Source organism: Populus alba, chromosome 5 (genome assembly GCF_005239225.2).
Source record: "Populus alba chromosome 5, ASM523922v2, whole genome shotgun sequence".
Classification (NCBI taxonomy): domain Eukaryota; kingdom Viridiplantae; phylum Streptophyta; class Magnoliopsida; order Malpighiales; family Salicaceae; genus Populus; species Populus alba.
In genome coordinates, this window is record NC_133288.1 from 23,005,778 (window position 1) to 23,033,593 (window position 27,816).

A 27,816-nucleotide genomic window follows, 5' to 3' on the forward strand; every position below is an offset into this window, starting at 1 on the left:
TTCGGTAGGTGTATTTAGATATTTTTATTTTTTAATACACAGTATAACTACACATTTACCTTTAGATCAAAAGAATTTAATTCATAGAAATCAAGGGTATTAAGATCTTTTTTTTTTTATTATTATTATTATTATTATTGGTTTGGTTAAAAATAGTGTTGTAATTTAAATATTAAAATAATAATTTTTAATCTAAATAAGTTGATGACATGTTTACATCGCATGCAAGTCCGTAGGAGCTACCATGCTCTTTAGGTGGCGTGTGCTGCTGCTCCTAGTAGTAAATAATAATAGTAGTAGTAGTAGTAATTTTTCATTCTTATTTTTTGAATTATTATTTTATATGATTGAAGTTTTTTTTTAATTCCATCATTTGATATTTAATTTATTAGAAATTAAATTTTATATTTTTTTTAGATTGAGCACTTCAAGTCTAATGACTTTTAATATTGATTTAAGAAATTTAATATATTTTTTTAAAAAAATTTTTTATGATTTTCTTTGTGTTTTTATCAGATTTTTTGAGTTATATAATTTAGACCACAAATTTGATTAAATATTATATGTTGGTTTAGTTTTAAATAGTGTTAGCGTTGTTATATATTTATTATGAATAATTTTATTTTCTTAATCCATTTTAATACTTGAATATTATTATTTTTTTTAAAAAATAGTTTAGTCTTATCACGAAGCGCTGACACCGAGTTTAATAATGACTCTTTGACATAACATTAGCACTTGTTGTTGCTTGAAATACTTTTTTAAATTATTATTTATTATGAAAAGTATTAAATTAATAATTTGTTTTTATGTTATTTTAATGGCTTTAATGATTGATGATCGATGTAATTAAATCCTGTTCAAGGTTGATGTCAAGTCACCTTCACATTGTCATTTCGGAGGACATCTTCTTATGTTTTTCTTTGTTTGATTGGTGTCCAATTTCAATGTGTCTATGAATTGCGTTGAATTAAGATGCTTTCGTTGCTTGCTCGAGAACACGGATTTTTTTTTAGGGGGGGGGGGGGGGGGGGCTTGGTATATTAGGACAGAAATCCCAGAACTTCCTTGGAGCAACGAGAACAGGCTGTATCGCCATTGGACAAAAAAATTGTCTTGTAGTGACAAAAATAAGCACACGCACAGGCACTTGTTGTTAGTGCTGAGAGATATTTTGTGGTTGCTTAATGGACTTGCGTTTCAGTCCATGAACAAAGCGCTACTCATGATAACAACAGTAGTTGCCTCTCAAGTTAGGTGGGAGTGTTGAAAAAAAGGTGTTAAAGATCCCTCCTCCGTCCTTTCTCCCATCTCTATGCAATAATTAATACCAGCACCGTCTTACTTGGCCGGTCAGTCAGGTCCGGTATGAAGGATCGAGCTCTCAGTGTTCTGTCCCATGCATGCATCCAATATCTCCTCGATAAAAACAATGGTAGAACAGTGATATATATCATCTGTGCCGACGATAGCTAGCTGATAGCCACCACATGAGTTGAGTTGATTTAATTTGAAGCTTTAGAAATGTACGTGTCTTCTTGCCTATCGATCCCCTCTCCATCCATCCATCACACTCCGCTAGCTGGAAACACATGATTATGCAAGAAAGTCCAATCATGCATCTATATAGATAGATTTCATCGAGGATAAGGAATTTGAAATTTGCAGGAAAAATAAGTTAACACCCTCTTCTCTATCTTTTCATATTTCAAGGGGACGATTCAACTTGAATATTGCCGCCTTCAAAGCGAGAACGAACACACCAATACATAGATAGATAGAGAAACAAACAAACAATTTAAATGTGCATTTCTCCAATAGCTCCCTTTGTATATTTATTTTAATCTCTAACTTTATATATATATCGAAGAGATCTATAAGATTAAACAATATCTTTAACTGTTTGTGTATTATAATTTTGAGCCAACCAACCGTTTTATTTAATTATATATCCAAGTAAGATTGAAAAATATTCATCTATGTGAGGTCATCAAAGCACCACGATTCTTCTGAAAGCACCTTAAAATAGAAATTTATCAAAAAGAAATTCTTACCAAATAATTTGTTTTTTTTTCAAAAAAAGAAAGAAAGTAAAAAATGGCCGTCCATCGCTCGGACGACGACCTGCCATGAGGCCAATGGGCTGTGGACTATGAGGCATGCCTAGTCCAGGGTGTTAGAAAGGTGGGCTGCCACAGCACTACAAGACAAACTAGACTTGGGCCTAAGGAAGGTGATGTGTCGACGATGATTGGGCCTTTGCAAATGTGCATATGTAACCGGACACGTAGCTGCTGCAAAGAATCTGGCCGGCGGTGAAAGTCATTCGTGTTTACTTTACCGCTACTATCCGCGGGCGGGTATTGGGTGGTACTTGATTAGATTAGATCTGCTCAGCATTTCTATAAAATCCTAAAACAGTTGAATTAGAAAGCAGTAAGAAACAAAAACCCTAAATTGAAAGGAAAAAAAATGTCGAGCGGGTGGAGAAGAACAGTGGGGAATGTAAGGTCGTTCATAGGGAATTCATTGGGAGGGCTGAGAGGAGGAAGTAATGTAGCGTCGTGGATCGTTGCAGGAACTTTAGCTTACTATCTATGGATTAAGCCATCACAAGATCTGAAGCGACAACAAGAGGTTTGCTTCGCTACCTCCTTTCATCTCACAAAATTCAATACTACTGGTATTACTCGATTGATTTCACTTTTACTATTGGATTGACTTGAATCGGCAGGAAAGGGCAGCACTTGCCAGTTCTGATCCTTATCGCTACATTGAGAAGCGGAAACCAATTCCTGATCCACAGGTCTTTCTTGTAATCTTTTTTTTTTTTTTTGCTATGATTGAATCATGGATTGGAATTGGGTGAATTGTGTGCAGGAAACTGGATTGATATACGGAAAGAAGAATAGAACAGACAAATCAGAGGAATAATTTGCTATAAAAATCGCGTGCTTATATTACTTGTAAGTTAGATTTTGTTTAGTTACTGTTTTATTAATTGTAAATCTTATTTTTTTCCCCTGCAAGTTGCAATAAGAAATGGAAACTCAAGTTTGTTTGTTGAGAACCTAAATAATTATTATGTCTATTATGTTAGCATTGTGAAATTTCCAGTTAAATTGTAATATACTCGAATTTGTTTCTCCCCCATATAGGTTATTTTTCAGACTGTCAATGATTTGGATAAGATGTTACGCGATTCATCCGGTTTCGTTGAAGGGTTGCATCATGTAGTGTGATGTCAAAACAAGAAGTACTGAAGCTTGAATGGGTTTAGTTTAGTTTGTTTTAGTTTGACAGTTTGTCCTGCTACTGAAATAAAGTTGGGAGAGAAATATTTAATGCTGGGAATTAGTTAAAAATGATGGGTTTGATTTGACCTTTGTCTAGCATTGGTCAAGTTCCTTTAGAAGATTGTGCTTGGATGAGCTTTAGGTCCAATGTTCGTCTAGTTATATAATGTAGAGCTAACTCTTGAATCCAAATCGAGAGCTATGAACTATTTTGATCCCCATGACATCTTTATCTACCGTGCTCAATGAGATATGCCTGTTGTTGGAGGCTACGAACTTCCCATATGCTGTGCATTCCATGTGGACATGACTTCTAAGATTTTGTTCGCTAACAAATTCCTTTTATGTTGCCATTTTTAACCAGAAATGTGGTTATAGCGACTGCTTGTAGCGTAAGTAATTGTCTCATGATCTAAGCTGATGAGCATGCACCTGAACCATCAAAAAGCTCAAAAACAAAAAGCTTTGATGGTTACTTTTTCAACCCAAATTTACTTTGAGAAGCACCTGAACCTGCAATACCAAACAATGTTTAAATAATAGTCTCGTGATCTAAGCTGATGAGCATGCATTAGCCTTTAAGCTTCAGGTTGACTTGAGATTTTTGTTGTTTTTGGTAGACATGAGAGTTAGGATAGCTTCATGGTCTAGTGGCAAGGTTGCTGAAAACTAGAGAAGGTTCTTGAGGATGTTGCCGCAAGTATGGTTTATGCTTGGAGGAGAAAAAAATTGAAGTCAAAATGGTATTGATGTGCCATAAAGAGGGCCATAAGGAGGGAGCTTGTGCATCGTTGTGGTTTGGAACTGTACATTCAGAGGCCAGATAAAATGGATGAAAACCATGTCATGCAGTGAAAAAAATTCCAGTTTTTCCTTCACTACGATCAAAGGACATGTTAGAATGTAGAGCAGAGGGAGATGGAGATGGAGAAGGATGCTGTCAAATTGGTGTTACATGCAACACCAGTCTATAATATAATGAATGTATCTCTAGTCGCATCTCTATTCATCTATTGTAGGTATATGCTTTATTTTCCCTAAACTGAAATGTGCAACTGTTTACCTAACCCAATCCTCTGAGGTGCTGTGGAAGTCCCCTTTTTTTTCAATAATCTTTTGAAGACAGCGCAAGCTAGCCTTCAACTAGGAACAAGCACGAATGAAACAATCATCGCCCATGTTTTGAAATTTCGGTTGTGCAGGTTACGAGTATATCGGCTCGTTAACCTGTAGTCGGTCTTTAAGGTTATGGGCCAGGCACGAGTCCATATAGAACTTGTGCCAATGGTGGTGTCAATCTTGATATTGGTAGTGTCACGTATCAAATGTTTAAACTCGGACACTGCCATTCTTGTTTTCTTTCAGAACCTCAATCAAATGTTTTTTCTAGCTGATGTTGCTCCTGTAAAATCTCAAACAAGCAGGTTTGTCTCCTCCATGAACGAAAGGTCTGGACCGGAGATGGGTAACATTGGGCCAATGGCTGGAGAAAAAAAAAAAACAAAAGAGGGAGAAAGGTTTAAAGAGAGAAACAGAGGGTCGATCGATGGTAGGGGTGATCATTTTCGGTTTGATTCAGTTTTTATAAAAAAATAAAAACCAAACTGAAATTTTTTTTTTTAAAAAAAAAAACGAAACCGGTTCGAATAGGCCAGTTTCGGTTCGGTTTGGTTTTTTTAGGAAAAAAAATTGTTCAAACAAGTTTGTCTCGTTTTTTTTTGTTTGGCTTGGTTTTTTCGGTTTTGGCTCGGTTTTCTTCTTCTTCTTTTTTTTGTTTTGGTTCGGTTCGGTTTTTTCTGTTTGAGGTTTATAAAACCAAAACTGAACCGGTCGGTTTTTTTAAAATTTTAATCAGTTTAAATAATATGTTTTTATGGTTTAATTTTTTCAATTATTTTTTTTTTTTGATTTTTTTGGTTTAATCAATTTTTTAGTTTGTTTATGATTATGTTCAACTTGCTAGGGGGTTTCATATCCTGAGCTGCTGCTTATGACAGATTGGATCGAACACAAGACTGACTCTTTGATGCCCTCTGAGCTCTCATATATTAATTTCATCCTCTGATCCGAGCCAAACCTCAAACCTTATTTGAATCGTGGGCAACTTCATACAATTGAGATGATACGGTATATTAGCACTTCATTCCATGGTCGCTGCATTTTATTTTTACATGGTAATTCTGTAAGAACTGGAATTCCATACAAACCACATGCACCCACCCAGCTCCAGGGGGTGTGAAACCTGTCCTATCGCCGTGGGCTTCGCTAGCTGAGCTCACAGATAGGTTCAGGAAGGGGACCGCGACAAGATGTGCCAACCTCACAGACATCACACCTCTAAACAGTGTACTGTCATCTTAATCAATGCCTTGTGAATATTACCGCCCCGGGATATAATGTGTCGTGTTAAATTGAAGAGACGAGACGAGACTTTTCAATATAAAACAGAGAGGGGATTGCCATTTGTCCTATCTTGTCTCTTCTGTTACGATGCAATAACTAAAAGTTGCTCTGAAAGATAGGCTTGTCTGCAAACTACGTGCTCTGCCGGCCTGGTTTCCACTTTGTTCCTGAATCAAATGCTTTGTTCCACCTCTTTTTTGCACTTTTTTGCTCGAAGCTAGCAAACTAAATAGTATACGCTTCTCACCGCTCGAAACCAAGTGAAATTCTTACTCCAATGGGTTTTGAAAGCAAAAGAGCCCAAAGGTTGTGGACCCAAAAGCAGCATCGACCGGGTCGTCGTATCTGGAGCTGGGATCAAGTTGAAGGCACAGGTCAGGAGACCCCAAGATGTACAAGAGGACAGGGTCACGTGATGATCAACTTGATGGTAGACAACTGCGCCAGTTATTGCGAAACCATCCAGGTGGAGCTCGGTCACGTGAACCCTGTCCTCGTCAGCATGTCTACGTGTCACTTGAGGGCAACTTGAAGGCCCCACTTTCAAAGAATTCTGTCACTACACAACAACAAAGATTTGGACATTTACTTGCTCACTTGACTTTGTAATGGAGTATCGATCGAATACTCGAACTTTGAAGCGGTACGTCTCCCCTGCTTGGTCTCCTAATCTCATGATACCGGCTGCTTTTGTAATCATCACTTGACAAACCTACTACAGGATACAGCTACTGGGTTCGTAACATGCCTTGGAGAATCTGTACTTGGCATGAAAAACTTGGCTCCTAGCAGTGCTCCTCATTGAACTAGCGATGGCAAGGTTTCCCGAGGGTGAACCAATGACGAGTTAGTCACCGGTGAGTAAAACTTTGGGGGCCCTGCAATCAGAAATGAAGGGATTTTGTCCGGGGGATTGGATCGAAAATGATCCCTAATAGGAATTAGAGGGCTAGATGGGGTCGGTGTGCAACCCTACAAACTAATATGATTTAATTATAAAGCCATCAGCAACTTGCTCATGCTTTTTAATACTATATAGTTAAATTATTTGATAGTGCTGTTAGGCTTTTGTCAAGCTTAATCCTCCTTTAATTATTTTCACCTACCGGTCCCAGCTTAGCTTTGAGTCGTGGGCCCACTTCACTTGTTGACAATTGACATAATATAAACTACGATGCTAGTATTTTGTTTCATTTTGAACTTTTGCACTGAATTTTAGTGGCAAGCAAGCATCTTAGTGAAGCCATGAATGGCAAGGAAAAGAGAAAACTAGTTGATCATATTATTACCATGTTTTTTAAGGTTGCATTATGATCATAGCCATGATCTCATGTTGGAACACTGCATCATTGTGACAAATTATATATCAGCATAATATATCCTTCCAAAGTTGGGCTCAAGTATTCAAAGTTGGAGTACTCATCTCCTCCTCCTAGCTTGGCCTCACAAATAGTGGTTTCTTATCGATTACCTTAACTATACTTGGTTAGAGTCTCGACGGGAAAAACTAAAACTTGCTCGACTGAAGGGATAGAAAGAAGAGATATAAAGAGATAAATTTAATTGTAAAAGACATGCCTTTTCTATCCTCGTCTCTTCGTTCTTTCTATTTCAAAACAATAATTAAACACCGTTAAAAAAAAGAAAAAAAAGAAGAGTATACTACTATAGCAAACCCGATGTGGTCTCAACTTGAGAGAGGACAAAAATCAGGATACGAGGGCTTCGATTTGTTGAGCCACTAATCACCAAACCTAAAGGGCAGGCTATTAATGTAGTATGTTAAAATAAGATGCTTATTTAAAGATAGTCGAGTGATTCCCACGTCAAGGGATTCTCACACATTATTTTTAATCCATCTGTTCTGAATTCAAATGTCTTTTTATTATTATTATTTACAGATTATGCATTTTTATGATTGAGATGGAAATTAGTTTAATGCACTGAACTTGATTGGCTATGAACTGCATCAATACTCTATATATGTGTGTGTGGAAATATAATTTGATGAATTAATAAAATAAAGTAGTCAACCTCACATGCATGCGGCCATCAATGAAAGGGAGTTTAGGTTTTTTTTTCTAGGTTCAGTACAATAATTGTCATCTGTCTCTTGGATTTGCTGTTTGTATGGCAAAGCATACATTAAAAAAAATAAATTAATTAACTCATGCTATCTATGAAATGTATGCTATATTGTTAAAATATAGCTTCAATATTAGATGGTTAAAAAGAATTTTATTTTATATTAGGAAGGTAAGAGGTTTTGCTGTATTTTATAATGTGATGAACACTAAATAAATAGATTTGGATATTGAAGAAAATATTTGATAGAAAAACCAAAAGGTAAAATAATTGAGAAATATGTTGTTGGATATTAAGTTATGGTCACAACCAATGTCATCTATCTCCTTACATTATGATAGTCAAGCAACTATCACTAAGACCATTTAATTAATTTACAATGGAAAATCTAGACATATTAACTTGAGACATACATATATAAAACAATTAATTTATGACAGATAATTATCATTGTGTATGTCAGATCTTGTAATAATCTAGTAGATCCTTTCGTTAAAGGTCTCTTAAGAGATTTAATATGGGATTAAGATCATTTAATTAAACTTACTGATAATAGGAACCCAACTTTTACATGCACCTTTACTAGTTAGGAGTTTCATGGGAACAAATTATTAGTAAGAGTGGCGTATACTAATTTCGTATGAAATCAAAATTTACAAAATTAGTATTTCAAATAAATGGGAAGATGAATAATTAATAATATTAATGAAATCTCAATATAAGAAGAAAATTTCACTATATGAACATATAAAGTGGTGTCGCTTTAACAAAAGTTTGGAAAACTTTTGTAAATGTTCATGAATTCAAGAAATAGCATAAGGCCATATTAATGCTAAAATAATAATGAACTTCTATTTTGGATTAATAGGATCATGTGTTTATTATTTTTGATTTTATTAAATAAAATCTTGATTTAAGCTTCTTTGTCATCATGATTTCTTTAAAGTTTTAAAATGCTTACACTAAAAAGAGATTTAAATCTAAAGATACATTTTTTTTATACATGAAACATGACACCACCTAATATTAAAAATTAAATGTGTGATTATTGTTAAAATATAGCTTTTATATTAGGTAGTCAAAGAAAACTTTATACCACATTAGAAAAGTTAGAGGTTTGTTGGATCTTATAATGTGAGAGACATCAAATCAATAGATTTGGATGTTGGAAGGAAGATTCAGAAGGAAAGCCATTGTCACGGGGTTAATTTCTCGTCGAAAATTTCAGCCCTTATATGGCAGTCTAGTCCCACCAGACTCGACCTTCCTTTGGGTTGATCTACTCGTGTTTGCCTAGCAACTAAGTGTTTTCCTGTTTCCCTACACTCTCCATTATTATGAGACAAACAGAATATATAAGTAGAAAAGGTGCATCGTATATAAACACGCAAGTTATTACAGAAACTAATCACAACCTTTATTAGTCTCATCAATAAAGAAAATACACAAATTCGTGTGTATGTGTGTAATAGCACTTGGCATTATGTATCATAAATTATTATTATTATTATTAGAATTAGTTAATTAATTAAATTTTAGAATTAATAAATCTAATAATTATGCATGACAACTTATTCAAGTTGTTTTAAATAATTTGAATGAAAAGTTGCTTTTTAAACTCTATAGATACATTGGTTTGAAAATGCATGCTTCTAAATTCTAGAAACATGTTGATATGAAAGGGTGCTATTTTCTTTATAAATACTAGTTTGATGTTTACATAAATTAATTATAAATAATCTTTTTTCTCTCTCTAATTTTTCTCTACAAATTTTTTATTTATGTTTATTAGAAACAAAACAAAACTTCTTAATAAACTTATAGAAATTGTTGTCTACAAGTTTAAGGTTTTGTTGTATCATTAAGGTACGTATATTACTTTAACACTGCAGCAAATATAATAAGGGCAATTAATACCTTAAAGATAATGATCTTGAAGCCTTAAAATATGTTTGCTATACCCTACAACTACTTTTTAATATGCTACAACTACTTTTTAAATGTTTTTTTTTAATATTTTAAAATAATCTTTTTTAATTTTTAAGATCAGCACATCAAAACAATAAAAAAACACTAAAAAGAATATAGATTTAAATTAAAAAAAAAAAATCAAAGTTTTAAAAAACAGGAGACAAAAGAAACCGGATTATATTGTGGCTGTGCTGTTGCTGACTGTATTATTGAGGATTGAATTGTGGTCGAAAAACGAAAAAGTCAAGCTCATCGATGAAGGCAAAAGTAACGTAAAGTGGTAGAATTAGAATGTATCAAAATGGTCAAAGTGATATTAGTTTTTTCTTCTGGGCTTATCTGTGTGAATTGAACATAAATAGGGTGCTGGTGCAAGTGGTTGCAGAGAGATGGTGATGAAGAATGGAAATTGCATTAGTCTCCATTGTTGGGACCTATATATGAAGCAAGTGGGGAAGGTATTTTCATGACTGGAAACGGGGATGTGATGGGTCGGTATAAAGTGGACGGACGTCAGGCAAGATTCAAACATGGCATGCCACTTCCATCCACTTGTTCTGGCGGACCCCGTCGACCCTGGACATTTGAGATGGAAAGCTGATCACTGTCACGAGTCCAGTCAAAACTCCCTTTCTGGGAGTTTATTTCCTCCTGTCCTGCAGACAAAGAGGAACTAAAAATGAATCCTGCAACTATTGTATCAATGTGGAAAGAAATGAAAAGGAAAAGGGACTCATGATGTCGATAATAGTACCTACCTAGCTCCCTGTGGTGGATGTAATCAATTGCAAATTCTCTTCGATTCATCTTTGTGGAGATATCATTCCTTTTGTTTTCACCGTCTCCTTTTTTAGGGAGAGAGGTTCTGACCATCTCTCTAAATAAACCCTTCTCTTCTGTTGGATTTTGGACTTGCCGGCCATTTTTCTGGCAACCGGGCTCTTTTCCTTTTCTTATGTTTTCTTTCTTCTTCCCCCCTTTTCCTTTTATTCATAATAATCCCAGATATTTTGTGATTTTATCATCAAATTCAATGGTTTCTGAAGTAATTTAGATACAATTCCCTTTGGTGGGTTTAATCAAATTAAGTACCAGTGGCGTATATTATTTTAAGTTTGAATAACAGCTTTTATTTATATGATTACTATTAAGAACAATCATTCAGGAAACCAAATAACTCCTATAATTAATTAATAAAATGCACATACTTTTTGTTGAACTTGATCGACTGTATGAAATGATTTATAATAGATTCAATTAAAGATTTATCTGTAGAGCACTCCTATGATTCTTCTTTTAATTTTCAATTCTAGAGAATATTGAATATGGATTTGCTTGTCCGATTTATTTTTATTGGTTTCATCTGAATAATCTCTCCATGTTTTTATAATTGATTAGAGTATATAATTTTTTTTTTTTTTTTTAAAAAAAAACCACATCTTTATCGAAGAAGATTTTCTATAATTCATGGAAAAAACTCGAATTACATTGGTGTTTCAAGGGAGGCATACGTTATAAAAGAAATAAGAAAATAATAATTATTTGAAGCAGCCCTAAATATTGTGAGAAACTTTTTGACCAGATAAACAGTAGAGTGTGACATAGCAAATCGAATGGTGACATGTGGAATGAGTCAGGCTCCTTGGGTTCGACGACATAAAAGGTGGGTTTGTAGTGTCAGGTCATGCAATTGGGTATGTGGCTGGGGACTCCCTGGGGACAAGAGGATGCTTTCTAGGGTTGCCTTTTACTTTTGTTCTTGCCTGCCTCTAGAAAATTGGCCTCTCCCTCTTCCACTTTCTCTTTAATTTGTGATAGATACAGTCAGATTAATTAGTTGTGTTTTGTTTTAATTAATTATTCTAATAAAAATATAGATAGTAGAAGGAAAAAAAAACGTGGGTAAGGATAAAATATTGGACGGAGATAATTTTATTATTTTTTATGAGTCGTGAGTTATAAAAAATGTTTGAGAATGAAGAGATTAATTTTGATTTTTTTTAAGATTTTGTATTAGTTAAGAAATACTGGAATGTTTTTCTCATGGTTTAAAAATAATTTTAAAATTAGTTTAAAAACAGGTGGATAAATGGGGGGTCATTATTAGTACAACTTGTACATGATAATAGAGGATCATGTACACGTAGATGTAATCGAATTGATTAGATAAGGTTGACCAAGTACCGATGTTGGGACAACTCCCACGTGGTCTGATGTTGAGCGCACGTGACCGCTGTCTGGATTTTGCCTTCCCTTGTGGTTAAAACTCACTACTGGTTCTCCTACTTTTGTAATTCGGTCAGCTCTTAACCCTCTACTATAAATCTTGTTATTTTAATCCCTCAAACATAGAAAGAAGGTTTAAGAAAAGCATAAGATGAGACTAGAGAGACCATCTTCAAAGAGTAGAGGGACCGGTAATGATTTTTAGCCCTTCCCTTGCTGCTTATCTTGCACGTGTAAATGGTAGAAGACAGCAAGTAGGAGAAGAAATTTCTCGAAGGTACCGTGGGTCCCATGATTTACGGTGTGCTTGTGATGGTGATGATCAATCCAATCTGAATCTGATGATGGAGGTAGCAGCCAGCCATATGTCTCTCAAGAGAAGCTCTTGCCATCAAGCATTCATTCCATTGTCCACGTGAAACCACGTTCTAAAGCTGCTTCTCGGTACTTCGGTATATTTGATGGTGTTGTTTATCCTGTTTTTTAAAATTGTTTTTTATTTAAAAATTATTTAAATTAATATTTTTTTTTATTTTTTTTTAGTTTTAATGCTGAGATATAAAAAAAAATTTAAAAATATTATTTTCCAATTGAAAAATAATTTTGCAAGATCATCTTGTTTAACATTATAGAGGATGTCTGTATTTTTAATGGCAACCTCTTTTTCTTCTTTCTTTTAAAAGAATAGCTGCAATTATGTTTGATTAGCGTTTTTTTTTAAATAAAACTAAATAAAAATATATTTGATTTAAAGAATTGAGATAAATACAAAAATAAATTTATATCTAATATGATTTTAAAATAAATTTATATCTATTCAATATATAAATAGTGTCTAACTTGGCCTGAGAAAAAGTATTGAGGAGAAGCAATGGCCTGGGAAAGAGGGCCGAGGAGAACCAACGCCATTTATCTATCCCCGTGGAGGAAGACCAAGGATTATTAAAAACCAAAGCATGGAAATCATGGAAGATTTATATATAATAAAGTGACTGGTTTTTCTGCGCTTATTGTTGTTGTTTTTGTTATTATTATTATTATTATTATTATGCATCATGTTTTTCTGCGTGGGTGGTGTGCATGATGTCATAAGATAGTTTTAAAATTATGCAACGAACAAGTCAAATAATCGGCGATTATCTATAATTGCTCAGTATACAATACATCAATTAAGCTCGGGTGTTGACTGACCTAGTCTAAGAAATTAAAATTATGTTACATATTGACTAGGCAGAAGACGTTACTTTGTACATTTTGGAACAATGATCATATTTGATTTTGACTAGCTTGGATATAATAATAGAAAAAAAAAAAAAAACTTAAAATGTTTGTTGGGAAGTGTTTGTTTTGGTGCTTCCTATGTTTTTCAATGTTTTTAATTTTTTTTTTGTTTGAATAGATGTTTTTTTTTTGTAGTTTTAATATGCTAATATAAAAAATAAATAATTTTAAAAAAATATTATTTTAATAAATTTAAATTAAAAAAACCTGCACTGCATTATTAAATATACCTAGAGAATGTTTGACACAATTTTTACTGATATTTTTAGGTGTTTTTTATTTGAAAAAATATTAAATTGATTTTTTTTAGTGTTTTTTAATAATTTTAATGTGCTAATATAAGATAAATTAAAATAATATTTTAATATATATGTTTTTATATATTCTACACGGCAGTCTAGCATCAGCACACAATCCACCTTAAAATTAATTCCATTAAACTTTGAAAAACCACTTCAAAATATATTCAATTGAATTTTACGCTCTAGTTTTACGCGGTCACGATTAACAACCAGTGTAAGGTTTTGTTTGTTTCTATGATACGGTGGGGTACAATTTTATATATATTCAATTGAATTTTTTTAAACTTAAATTAGAAAAAAAAATAATTTATAATCTTTTTTAAACATTCTCAAATATATATACTGTTTTAAAAAAAATAAAAAAAACAAGATATGTTTATTTCTCTTTTCTTACAATTTTTTTAAGAATAAAAATTCATTTTAAAACGAGATATTTTTTCTATAATCATCTTTTGTATTTTAAGATACCAATCCATCACAAAACAGCATTTCCTCCTGGCTTCAAAACTGGCTAGCTAGATGATAAGGCGCGTGGATGTCTGACAACAAACAGGGAGTGATAATTTCTATGTATTCATGGAGGATTGGTCTAGTGGTAGTGGTAGCCGGTGTTTATTCCTTCATATTCTCAATGATATATACATTAAAATATAATAAGAGGTGAGGTGGATGATTTATTTAAAATGCAATAAATAAAGAAATATAAAATAATTTTATTTTTGAAGAAATACTGATTTTTTTAAAATCAAAACCACTGTTCATTTAAGGTTTATTTTTGCTTTTAAAATGCGGAAGACACTTTAAGAGTATATTATTATTCTTAAACAAATCAAGGTTCCGTAGAAAGTAGAGCAGAACACAAGAAGTTGAAAAATAGTTGGTCTCAAGGGGCAAAGGAGTAACAATCCAGTGTATGCTTTCATATCGTATGAATGATTCCTTGCTGCTGAATCCCCTTTTCTAATATTTTATCCTTCTCCTCGCAGCTCAAACTCTTCAAGTAAAGAATAGTAGCCCCGCAGGCTCTCTTTTTTTCCTTGTTATATTTGATATGTAGCAGCCTTTATTCTTCTCTTCTCTGTGATTTATTTACCTTTAAAAAACTCTTGACATGAAAAAAAATATTTTTATCTAGTTACTCTATATATCGTGGTTTCTGTTTCTGGATTTGATGATCTGAAACTGATATGTATACATGAGAAACATTAGTATTTCTGACTTTTTATAAATCTTAATCTCGATTAACTTCAGCTTTCGATCAATTCTGCTAAGTTAGAATATATACGTGCTGGAGAAGATCAAGTATTTGGTAGTTTAAATTCAGTAATAAAAGAAGAAACTTGCAGGGAGATCAAGAGAGAAGAATCGAAGAAGAGATCAGATTAAAGCTGGCAAATAATAGCAAGTGGTGGGAGACAGTAGATGTGGCAAGTAGAACCATGGCTGGTTTTGAAGGTAATAATTCTCGATACGTTCATGGTCAAAATCACAACAACCTTCTCGGTCCTGAACTTCATCTGATTCAAAGACCTTCATCCATTCCTTCCTCTGATTCTCGAGACAACAACAATACCCCATCACCACCAGATCATGCCAACCCAACTGCTCATCACCATCCTGATAGTAGTGCTACCACTAGCTCTGGCGGCGGCACCAATCCGAATCGCCGTCCTAGAGGTCGTCCTGCTGGTTCCAAGAACAAACCGAAGCCACCCATTATTGTAACCCGGGACAGCCCTAATGCCCTCCGATCCCATGTGATTGAGATCTCTAATGGTGCTGATATAGTGGAAAGCGTGTCCACTTATGCGAGGAAAAGAGGAAGAGGAGTTTGTGTTCTTAGTGGAAGTGGGACAGTTGCTAATGTTACTCTAAGGCAACCAGCTTCTCCTGCAGGAAGCGTGCTTACTTTGCACGGAAGGTTTGAGATCCTTTCGCTATCTGGAACGGTGCTTCCGCCACCTGCGCCACCTGGGGCGGGAGGGCTGTCCATATTTTTGTCCGGTGGACAAGGACAAGTTGTTGGAGGGAATGTTGTGGGGCCTTTGATGGCTGCAGGTCCAGTGGTTTTGATGGCTGCATCTTTTGCTAATGCAGTTTTTGAGCGTTTGCCTTTGGATGATCAGGAGGAAGCTGGGACGGTGCAGGTTCAGCCCACAGCTTCTCAGTCTTCGGGCGTGACTGGAAGTGGTGGACAGATGGGTGATGGCGGAGGAGGCAGCGGTACTGGAGGAGCTGGTAGTGGTTTTTTTAACATGGGGGAGCTCATCACGGAAATTATCCTTTTTCAGGTGATTTGTTTGGACCATGGGGTGGAAGTGCTGCCAGGCCTCCGTTTTAATTAGGGCACCAATGTTTTTTTCCAACGAGTGACGAGTTAGAGACATTGTTCTATCAGATTTTGGGCGAGACACTTTCTGATCAGCTTTTAATAATTGATGATGGAGAATTAATGATCGATCATGAGGGGGTATATATATATATATATAACAATTAAGCTGCTAGCTAGCATATATATTTTGTATTAATATATGAACATGGTTGTGTTGTGGTGATAAAAAAGATCGAGATTGGTCTTATCTAATTTCTTCATTGACAAGTCCATAAAGATAGAAGAAGAAGAAGAAGAAGAAGATGTATATTCATGGAGGCTGCCTGGTACTAATAATTACTTCGGAACCCAGATAGGAGCTAGAGCTATGGATTTACAGATTTGTCGAGGTCAGTAAGTTCAACTTCATATGTATAAACCATTTTGGGTTTCTTCCGTGTCTTCTCTTTTTCTTTGTATCAATAATTTGTAGCTATATTTGGAAGTTCTAATATAGTATATATTTTGATGCCCATCTCTAGCTAGCTAGGGTTTAATGTATACATAATTTTATGTCTCATTATAATTTTTTAAAATTCTTTTTTATCAATACATGTCTCCATTTCCCGTGCAAGAAATATTATTAATCATGATATGTTTTTGTTTTGATATCTGAATAGAAAAATGTGCTGCTTCAGTTTATATATGAACTATCTGTTCTTCATATCGAAAATAAGTACACTCGTGGTGGTTTTCTTGATACAATATATAGTGTAATTATGAGTTTGGTCAATGTAATAAAGCAAGAACATGTTGGAGAATTGAAAATATATAGAGATATAAAATAGATAATTTCAGAGTAAATTTTTATTTTTTTAAGACAGGAGCTACAAGGAAACATGTTTTGTTTATCTTTTATATATATATATATATATATCGCTGTCTCTGTCTCTATATATTTATTTCGAAACAATAAACAAATGTCAACTTAATAATACCATTCATTTGACCTAGTAATTCTTAATTAGAGTATGTGCCTTGTCTTTAGCATTACATCCTTTGTTTGTAGGCAAGGGCACCCTACGATATAGATCCCCCCTGAGCAGCTCAATCCCAAAGCACTACGTGCTGCAGCCGGTATACACATGTATTGTTTGTGATCTTGCATGTGGCCATGTCTTCTTCCTTTATTTCATTTCTGCTTTACCCAACTGAGCAAAAGCTCAGCGAAGAACCTTAAAAGCCTGTTGCTCTATTTACAGTAAAAAAGAGAGAGGAAAAACCTAGTTTGATGCCCTAAGGTGTCTCGCTCTCTCCCCCTTCTTTTTTCACTCTCTTTTCTCTCCATCTCCTGCATGCCCAATTCACACCTCTTTCTTTGACCAAGCGTTACAGCAGTAGCTAGAGAGTTCTCTTGTCAGTTACAATGTCTGAAACCAACAAGACTACTGTTACGGTCGTAAAACAAGCCTGTCTACCCCCAAACTTCAGTTTTCTGAGCCATGGAACTCAAGCCTCTAGTTGTCAAGTGCCAACATTAACATACATGAAAAGAAGAAAAACTCACATCCCAACGAGAGAAGTGCAATAATAATAATAAAAACATGTTGGCACTATGTGTATACATAGGATGCTTTTTAGAAAAACTTAATTGTATCCATCTTAGTTTAATATAATGTAATTAATCTAGTAGTACCGAACCCATCCAGCTAGATTAATAGCTTAATTATAGAAACAATCATGTAGGAATCATAATTAAAATCCCCAACTCCCAATGCCTTCCTTCCTTCCTTCCTTTTCTAGCCCTTCATTTACCATTAATATCACTACTACCAATCTTCACCGGCAAAAGAAATCTCCCACTCATATATATCCCATATGTGCACAAATTTCTTGTTTTTTTTTTTTTTTTTTGATTTATGTGGGTGTTCAGGTCAGCTTGCGCGCACCACAACTAATCTCACGGCTCACTGAACATCCTGTAAACCTAGTGAGCATGTAAGGCGCCGCGGGGTGACAGATGTATACGCTGAGGCTTGAACCCAGGATGCAGAGGCAAGGAAACCCTTGCCACCGCTGGGTTACAAGCCTCGGTGTACAAATTTCTTGTTTTTGGTTTGCCTATAATTGGTTTTAACATTCTGGTCCTGCACACTGGCATTGTTGTTTTTTTTTTGGGTAATCATCGATAGATAGATAGTTTTAATGATATTGACTAAACAACTGATAGTAAAAGAGAAGAGTACAACATTAATATTAGTTATACTTGCTACATTTTTTTTTTTTTTTTGTATATTGAACACACAAAAATACATTGAAATTGAAGGAAAAAAGCTTACGGACCAAGAATATTGTACATTCAAAGCTGGCTAGTGATGAAATCTTGATTTAAGCTTGAATGCCTTGATCAGCACACGGTCGCGTCACATTCTTCCAATTTTTCAAGTCAATTATATATTTGATAAATTGTCGTGGAATTATGGAGGTCTAGCAATATTGCTCAATTGTCATAAACTTCATGAATAAGTGATTTCATTGCATGTGTAAGCATCAATCAATCGATAAAGCTGCTTAGGGTTTTTGAAATAAGAGATAGGCGTTGCCTTTGGCATGTGTATATATAAATGCCAACTCTTTAAGAATATATTAATCATAGAGTGTGTTTTTCATCCAGCCATGCGTCCTAATGCAACAGCCGAGACACTTTCTTTCATTCTTTGTTGATAAGAGCGCCTAATTAAACACCATGAATGATCTTAACTTAAGTGTTAACTAAATAGAAGAAGAAGAGATTATAAGCAAAGAATTAACTTCTTGCTGCTGAATGAAACCGAGCAGTACATATGGCATCATGTTTGATTCTCACGATGTGATTAATGGAAGCACAGTGGGTTCATGTTAGTTACAGAATAGTACTGACACGGCACTATTCAGCTTCTTCCTCCCTTTGATACGCACACACATCCAATTGATCTTGCATGATCTAGCTAGATCTGTATGTTCACCTTATGCATGGTTTCAACATATGTTTCACCCGATATCTTAGAATCACGAATCTTATGAGTATATGAATTCTATATATCCCTGAAAAATACAGCGAGGAGGCAGGTGAATTAATGACCCCCCCCCCCTCCTCCTGTTGCTAGCTAGGGATCGATGCACAAAAATGTGTCCATATTCTACAGCACAACTCCGACATTATTAATGTTAATGCAAACCGCAATGTAATGCAGTGAGAAGAACTGAAGATTCGGCCTATTCAGGGCATGCTTTCTCGCACATTAATATTGTTTACTATAGCATGCATGAAAGCAGCTAGCAGGTCTTACCGTTTGTTTGCCTACCTTTTCCCCGTATCCTCGTAGAGCCATCCATTCAAGCGATAGTAGTAGGCGACGGAGTGTACGGTGGAAAAATTGAAGGCAAAAACGAATGCATGATTGCAGAGAGAGATCCGTTCATAATTTCTGCCGGAGCAGTATTAAGATCGATAAAGCCGGTGTTCATTTATATACATACTTAGTGTAGAGATCGGCAAAATTCCACAGAATCTCGGCCAATTAATGTACTTGTTACCATCTACAGATGTTACGATAGGGGCTCATATAGAGAAACTAACTCCGGATTATGCATGGTTTTCCCATCGGAGCTAAAGAGCAAATTAGCCTTAATTAGAACATGCCCAGTAATCCAACCACATGATAAGTGACACTGGCATAGCAGCTAAGGATGTAAAGGCTCATTAAGCTCAAAGAGGGCAAGGTTCATAACAATGATTCCTTCCATACTTGTGTCAGCTTTCAATTCTGTGGTGAAGCCTACCATTAATGAGAAACGCTTCGGAATAACATTGAAGCTACAAGATTCGGATGGCAGAATTAATTTGAGGCGCAAAGGTCAACATTGTGCAAATTATAACGAAGAGGATCAGCTGGGCTGTGGCTGTAACTATATATCCTAACCGTGGCTGCCTGTAGTGTGGTTGAGGAAAAAATATTTGGTTAGAAAAGTTATTGAAACAGAGACAGTAAATAATATAGAAAATAAAGAACAAGAACGGCTTGAATGCAAAAAAAATAAAAATAAAATCAAAATAGAGCCTTTTCAGCCTCCAAGCTATTAAATATGAGATCCACACGAATTCCACACTTAATTGTTTTTTTTTTGGGTTAAAATCCGACAATTAATTATTATCAAAAGGGTCGTACTTTCTACTTTCCGTATAAAGAAGCCAGCCCCAGTAATTCGTACACGGGTCCAGCCAAAATCCGCAAGATGGCTTCCCTCGTGAACCTCGAGAAACTATTCTGCACATGTGATAAACATGCATCTACAAAGATGGGTGCTTAGGACTCTAATTCAACAAGGTGGGAGGAACAAAAACAATCTCAGCTATTCCCTTTCGAGCCTCTGTCTCTCCCAAAACTTGGCATTTCTACCTAGAAAAATTAGTGGATCCAACTCACACGAGGAGGGAGTCAGGCTGATCTGTTCTCAAATGGAGCACGAACATGGAGTTGTCCATGCAAGCTAACAACAGCAGATGTCTGAAGTGGATCAATTCTCGAAGGTAAGCTCACCACCTGACCAAAAAAGACAATTCAAACGTTTTTCACGTACATACAAGTTAAATATATTAAAGCAATGGACCATCACCACATTAACATCCTGCCAATAAGACCAAACCAATACCACAAACAATGAATTCACCCTCTAAAGAGTTAGTTCACAAGATGAATAATCCACCTGCCTGGCACGGGCAGCGATTAACATGTTCCATGACGTAGTTATAAATAAATGATTCCCGTGCTCTCACTAATGACAGTCTTCCCTTGGGCATGAAAGCCATGGTGAATCTATATTGGAGTAGGAGTACCATTTGCTCTCCAGTCATGGATTATAAAGCAGAAACACCTCTTTTTAAAAAGTTACTATTCTGTTAGAGATCAAAACAATACCTTCTTAAACGGTGTTATACCCCAAGGATTGTCTAGCTGCTCTGGTTGACCTGTTATAACCAGACGCCCTACAGGATCTGATTGTACTCGGACCTGATCCACCAAAAAATAGCGATTTCATGTATCTTCTAGGGAGAGTGGTATAACCAAGAATTGATTATGTTACGAAGGAACATTTTAAGTTCTGGAAATGATAGAGCACGCATCCATGGCATAGTGCATTCTATCAATAATTTCCGTCTAAAAGAAATCATAGAGTTAAGAATACGAGCAGGAAAGACAAACACATGAGAGGGGAGCAAATGAGATACCACGAGAAGGTGCTTACCTCTTCACGCAGAAGTCCGGGGACTAAAGCATATATCTCATAGCAATCTTTCTGTGCATAGGTGCAGTATGTTAGTCACTAAACCCAGCAGTGAGAACTTGACAACTAAGGCTCAGGATAACAGAAATTTTGAGAAAAGAAAACAGCAGATGTTTACACTTTCCCACACATTGATCTTCACCCAGTCAGCAGGGGGGCCAATATCAATGATTTCAGTATCCACTCTAAGATGATAAAAAAAACAATTAGCCTTGCTTCATAAAAAAGAAAACACCTTATGGCATGTGTGCAGTTAGGCATAAAAGGGGCCCCATTTGGACTCTGATGTACAAATTCTATGGAGGATTTTTTTTTTTCTAGTTGTAGCTTGAAGCCAAGAAACTAAGAGGATAGCGCAAAATATGCCATGCTTCATTTGTTGAAAGAATAAGATCTACACTTGCTATTATGCTGAACGATGACTTCATGAGAAACAGTTAGATCAACTAATTACTATTTAATTACTAGTATGAAAACAGTTGCAAGCAAAACTGAGAACAATAAATTGAGAGGAAATAAAGAGCAATCTTTACTCCTTATCTGTTTCAGCATTCACAGGCCTCTCATCTGTCTTCTGTTTGTGAAAACCTGACTCAACAAACCAGATCAAAATTAAAATGTATACACCTGCCAATTGGAAAGATCTTCATTCTAGAGATTGTACCGAAACTTTTGAGAGGCTTTTCACGTCTTGAAAAATTCAAGCTCTTGACCTGTCCAAGAGAAATGAAAAGCATCATTTCCCTGCACTGTTCTACAGAAATATATGTGAGATATAGGTATGTCTTGTGTCACAACAAACCTTAACAATTGGCTCACTAACCTCACCATGTCCAAGATGATGCTGAGCATGCCAACCCTCCATAGCACGAGCAGCAGCATCCCTTCTTGCCCTGCCTGATCCAGTTACTAGGCACCCACTTGTCTGGTAGAAAGAGAAAAGTGCATAAAAATACAAATTACAAAAGCAGGGATAAAAAGGAACGAGAACCAGGAACTGAATTTAACAGTTCTACTAATTTGTTACAAACAACTTCAGATCACGCTATTATCAGCATACAGACTCCAATGAAAACATTGTATCCCACGAGCAGAAGAAAATACAAAATTTATAGTTGCGCTAGCCTTGGGCCTGTAGTTTTCCACTCAACTTGGTTTCCTCATAGTTGTCGTATAGACGGTTTATGAGAACAACTAAGTTAAATCTGGTATGGTTTATCAGCAATTTGTATGACTGACAAGCACTAACAATGATAGCTAACCACTTCACAGATGCATCCATATATAGATGCAAGCAGATTTCACATTCAGAAATATGCCAGGATTTATCATCCCCATTTTCATCCAGTGGAACAGACTATCATCTTTTGTGCCAGCTATGCAATGTAGATCAATTACATTATGTACATGTATGCAACCAAAAGGATGGGACTGCGTAAACTTTAATAGAGGACTATTTGATACTAAGCCAGCCAAGAGTTTAACCACTCAAGTTTAAGTTCAGTTCAATAATGCAAACCAACAAGCACAAGCCGAGCTTTTATTCACTTGCACTGATTGGTTCTGCTGAGGCTCTAATAATTCTCTCTTTTCTGAGCGGGTAAAGGATTTTGGAAATACTACAGACAAACAAAAACAGGCAAGAACAGCACTTTACCTCCTTTTCGACACTGGTAGCCTGATGCAGGGGTGGACTGGGAAGTTGGAGCTCACCAATTTCCCTCTTATTCTTTTCATATTCCAGAAGTGCCTGTGGTAAATGAAGGATCAGGGATAGAAGTCACAAGAAAGTCACAGAGAGCAATAACCCATTAGTCCACGACCTAGTTTTTAAATCATTTGAATCTTTATGGCATTCAAATGCCATACAAGGACAGCTAAACTCACTTCAAATCCAACAAAGATAAGCCTGGACACTTGTCAACACTGACAAATTGTATGATCTGAGTCTATTCTAATGCTTCTATCATTAGATTCCCTGGCCAACACTTCCCGTGTTAAAACAAAACAAAACAAATTCTTAATTTAGGATTTTATCTAACATATTAAGTTCCAACACTGATTACTGAGTACCAAATGAATCTACATATAGAGCATTTTCACCACAGAAAAAAGCATTACCTTCTCATAGAAAATGCGGAATGTCCAAGAAACCGTTGTGCAAGTCCTGTGAGAGACAGAGAAAAGTTGGATGAATTAAATGATAAATATTTTCCATATTTTAATAATCCACATGAATTATTGCTGCCATTCACAGCCCACATCCAAGATGTGAAGAGCAGAAAATAGTTATAGTAAAGTGTCAACTGTCTGCAGCCTAAAAAGCAAATAATGAAAAGAAATGTAACTGAAAATGCTTAAAAATCCCATGCCAAATCCATGCAAATTCTACAAATAACTTAAAAATATGTATTTGGCTTAATAATCCTTATGTTAAATCCATGCAAATTCTACAAGATAGCTTAAAAGAATTATCCATCCTTACTTGGGAGGGTGGAAAGACTCTCCCACTTGCCGCCACAACTTGTTTGCAGTAACCTACAGATATGAGATCAAAAGCAGCTGTCATAAGTTAATAGCAATAAAAGCCCAAAGATCCATGAAACCTATTATTGACACAAAATTATTAAAATACAACATATAAGTGAATCGAAACTGCAATTTCATGCTCAAATTTTTTAATCAGATTTCTTTATTCACAATATGATTGGAAGAAAACAACACAGGCACGTGAAAAAAACATTATCATGCAAGTAGTTCAACTCCAGCTACAGGTGCAATATTACATTACATCTCTGAAATCATATACTCCAGATGTTACGATCCTGAAACATATCATGTATCCACATGTTTTACTCCAGAAGCTGGAGGGGGATCAGACATTTTTCATTAATACCCTGGTCAAACATAAGTTCAGAATAAGTTCTTTTTCCTTTCTTTTTTTTTTCCAATCCGAAGGGCATAACCTAAGTGCTAAAGCATTTGCTGAAGGAGAAGCAAATCCTCTGAATATTTGTAAGAAAAAGAGACAAATTCTCAAATGGCAACAAGAGGAATATAGTGAGATGAAGGTTTGCTTTTTGAATTTGTTGGGAGTTGTTTGTAATTATTTTACCAGGCGGCTTCGTGAGCACCTTTGTAACCAAGCTGCTTTACGAATAGCCTCTTTCGTGACTAGGATAAATAGTTTTCAAGAGTACCTTTTAAGGATTTAACCACTAAGCGATTGGGGGTACCTCCTTGCTTCTTTATCTATAGGGTTTGACTTGATGAAAGCCACTTTGAACCGGAACTTTTGAGGATTTAGTGCTTTGCAAGCTGCGAGGGGTCATAGTAAATGGATCAGTTATGCATCCTTCTATTAGGCATGAGGCCTCAGAATCCTCATCAGTCATTAATACGAGTTGATATACACTTATAACAATTCATTATGTATTCATTTTCTACTTTTAATTAATTTATCTCAAGCACAAACTAGTTTCTAGTAATGGTTTTAGCATTGGTGCAATTTTGATTCCAATCAAAACCAAACCTTCCAGGAATAGTTTTGGTCATCGTGAGCATGGATAGTTAACCATTTTCTAAATAAAGCATAAACCATAAATTTTCAACAATTTCACAAAAAGGGGAGAAAACTTAAGTTTTTAATAAATATGGGTCATAGCTTTGTACAACTCTTAACAATAATTTCATAATTGAACTCTTGCATTTCATAAAATGCTGACATTTTCTCTGCTCGTGATACTGATTTTCTTGGATGTGCCAACCTTCTCATTGAATTCCCTTCTCTTTTGGTTAATCTCATCTATCATGAATGCTTCTTAATTTTGTTTGATGTAATCATCGCTTGAATTTTCTGCCTTTTCATTATCCTACATTTAACCAGCAAGAAGTGAATACTAATCGAATTGGGTAATGTCAGCTTAATTTGGAGGGGAATTCGGTAATACTTGTAAGCATGTTTGATTTTTAAGTGCTAAGGAGGAATAGAAGTGAATTTAATTGATTTAATCTTCCAATTAGAAGGACAAACCAACATGGTTCCAGGCAAGCTGTGAGAAAAGAGGTTGTCAACACATGTGAGCATTTTGAAGCACAAAGCCATTATGCTTGACAACAGCAGTAGAGCAACCTGATATCTTTTCAAGCAACTACAACTCCTACTCTCAATCCCTTTACTTATTTATAATCTATCTAGCCACTGATATGGGATATTTAAATTTCCCATAGTGTATAGCAAACACTGTTGGTTTAGTGTAACAGCTTATGTTGCAAGGTATTCCTATTTCTTACACCAATTCCAGAAACCATGCTGCTACATACAACAGCAAAATCCATTCAAGTGCAGACTTCTTTTTTTCTTGGCAGCCAATGCCTAAAACCCACAGAACATGAAAAAGGTATAAAGTGGGAAGCAAAAGACACCTACCACTTCATAGCCACCCAGTTTGATCACAGACCTCCATAACCTAACTCCCATGGAAAAAACGACCATATTAGCTCACACCTAGACTATAGACACGTATCATTGGGGAAAAAAAAAACTATTTTCACATAAAACTTACTTCAGGCAGTTCAAGGGCTCTCCGTAAAACTTAGGGGGTTTGAAATCCATGACATTCTGCTTATAAAAAATCTCCAGGTCCTTCATGAATGCAGCTTGCTCCTCTAGGGTCCCGGCAACGTCAGTCTCCCCCATCTACATTTCAAACACCATATAATCATTCAGCACAAACAATACTTCTACTTACAAGATTCATGATCACAATGAATACTTTAGTTTGCTAAGGATGTTGGGTTCAATTACCTTAATATCAGTCCATACATTTTTGGACTTTGCCGCACCATCAAGCTTTGTTCTAGAACTTGAGCACCTCCTTTGGGTAGATGGAGTAGCCGTTTGTGGCTGGTTTTGAACAGAGGAGCCATCATCTCCATCAGTTTTCTCTTCCACCACTCGCCGATTAATATTTTCATCCGTAGCAGTTTTCCCATCATCAGGCAAAGCTGGAGTGTCAGTCATAGGAACATCAGTTGCCAAACTCACAGTGTTGTCATCGTCAGCAACTGATGCCTGCCTATTTTCATTCGGTTCTTGATCCTCCGAAACATCAGCAGTTTCTTCTTGCTCCTTAACAGTGGCATCAGAAGGCTTGTTAGCATCCGAGTCTCCCGGCAAGTCTTGCACAGCAACAATTTCACTATCTTCCATTTCGCTTTTTTTCTTTTTGCGTCCAGCTCACACCCTATAGACCAGCGACATGCATGAATTATTATTATTATTATTATACGCTAGATTAAATCCGAATAAAATATATGCATAATTCTCTAATAATATAGCATGGCAAAAACCGTTAGCCTCTTGCAAAGTATTTCGCGAGGAGGGGAAAAAATAAAGAAAAAAGAATAATCAATCCCAAAAATCCATTTCTAATTTTCAAGAAAAAGATTTTCAATGTTTAAAATAAAAATAAAAATAAAAATAAAAAAACGTGGTAGAAGCTTGCCTTTGGGAGATAACAGAAGCGGAGAGAGGTAGAGCTTGAAGGAGAATAGAGCGAACGGCAGCGTGTTAGGGTTTTGAGTTTGAGCAGAAAGCGGGCAATGCAGGTAAAGAGGAAGGCATAGAAGGGTGAAACCGAGTCTTTTCCGGCGAACGTAGAAGGTGTCGTATCGTTCCGTCCGTGCCAGACCTAAAGGAACGACGGTTCGTTTAGCGAATGCTTTTAATTTCTCAAAAAAGACACTTAATTTGCGAGAAGAAAGACAAGGTGGTAACTAGCATAGCAAATCCATGGCCGTGGGAGTCAGGATTTTCCTTCTTTTTTGTTTCTTTCCCTCTATGCTTTCCTTTCTTGTGTGTGTGTGCGTGTAAATAAAATATCTTTTTTTTTTTTTTAACAGTCATCAACTTTTTTTTTGTTACAGAAATAAAATCTACTTTGGCTCTGTAGAAAATTAAATACCAGGCTGAACATATTTTTTAATTACGTGGCTTATGCTCATCTACCTTACTTTTCCCTCTCATAAAGAATAGGTTGTACAATGTTGTTAATTTTATTCTGTTTTATCTAAAATAATTAAAATATTTTATATTAATTTAAAAAACAAAATAAAAAATAATTTTTATATTATTTTAAATTTTGATCTGTTCTACATTTTTCGATTAATTTTCAGTCGGAATGTTTTTGTTTCATTTTATATATTTCGTTTCAATCTTGAAAAATCATTAAATTAAATTAAATCTGATTCAACTTAATTAATTAAACCATCTAAATATAAAAGGTTTTTTTCATTATTATTTTTAATAACAAAGATATTAATAATAATATTAAAAATTATTATTACTATTTTCATTAATAATGATATTAATTTTTTTAAAATTAGACTTATTACTAATATATATGATTTGTATTCATGTATTTTTTTATATATATTTATACTTTGTAGGAATTTGAGCAAAACAATTGATGTTTTATGTCCTCTTAGCCTTGATAATATTGACATGACTTTATATTTAAAATATTTATATTAAAACATTTTACTTTCATAATATTTTGATATTTTGTTTAAGTTGAATTAATCTAGGTTAAAGATCTATTTAATATTGACTATT

General features: G+C 35.2%; 3 protein-coding genes across 7 annotated transcripts; 2 read left to right on the forward strand and 1 right to left on the reverse strand.

Annotated features, from left to right (window-relative positions):
• The first annotated feature begins 2,284 nt into the window (after positions 1-2,284).
• LOC118061880 (uncharacterized) lies at positions 2,285-4,042 on the forward strand. Of its 3 annotated transcripts, none has more exons than XM_035075491.2 (4): positions 2,285-2,637; positions 2,735-2,806; positions 2,881-2,966; positions 3,917-4,042. In XM_035075491.2, exons 1-3 carry the CDS (start codon positions 2,473-2,475, stop codon positions 2,932-2,934), a joined length of 291 nt encoding a protein of 96 aa, XP_034931382.1. In that variant the 5' UTR covers positions 2,285-2,472; the 3' UTR covers positions 2,935-2,966; positions 3,917-4,042. The 3 variants fall into 3 exon arrangements, with proteins under 3 accessions (XP_034931382.1, XP_034931381.1, XP_034931380.1); XM_035075490.2 differs by lacking the exon at positions 3,917-4,042 and adding an exon at positions 3,159-3,579; XM_035075489.2 differs by lacking the exon at positions 3,917-4,042 and having other exon boundaries at positions 2,881-3,064.
• Positions 4,043-14,440: 10,398 nt separating this feature from the next.
• On the forward strand, positions 14,441-16,410 carry LOC118061879 (AT-hook motif nuclear-localized protein 25). Its single transcript, XM_073409188.1, is given in 2 exon segments — positions 14,441-15,822; positions 15,825-16,410. Coding segments are annotated over 2 exon segments (900 nt in total). The 5' UTR covers positions 14,441-15,003; the 3' UTR covers positions 15,906-16,410.
• Positions 16,411-19,375: 2,965 nt separating this feature from the next.
• Positions 19,376-27,071, reverse strand: LOC118061878 (AT-rich interactive domain-containing protein 6). Of its 3 annotated transcripts, XM_035075486.2 has the most exons (15): positions 26,708-27,071; positions 26,008-26,446; positions 25,766-25,899; positions 25,630-25,669; positions 23,686-23,738; positions 23,322-23,367; positions 22,858-22,950; positions 22,003-22,125; positions 21,865-21,913; positions 21,734-21,788; positions 21,319-21,385; positions 21,162-21,212; positions 20,834-20,926; positions 20,342-20,458; positions 19,376-19,846 (listed from the first exon to the last, which is right to left on the reverse strand). In XM_035075486.2, the coding sequence occupies exons 2-14, from the start codon at positions 26,410-26,412 to the stop codon at positions 20,354-20,356; spliced, it is 1,314 nt and encodes a 437-aa protein (XP_034931377.1). In that variant the 5' UTR covers positions 26,413-26,446; positions 26,708-27,071; the 3' UTR covers positions 19,376-19,846; positions 20,342-20,353. The 3 variants fall into 3 exon arrangements, with proteins under 3 accessions (XP_034931377.1, XP_034931379.1, XP_034931376.1); XM_035075488.2 differs by lacking the exon at positions 19,376-19,846 and having other exon boundaries at positions 19,953-20,458; positions 22,024-22,125; XM_035075485.2 differs by lacking the exon at positions 19,376-19,846 and having other exon boundaries at positions 19,953-20,458.
• Between the last annotated feature and the right edge of the window lie 745 nt (positions 27,072-27,816).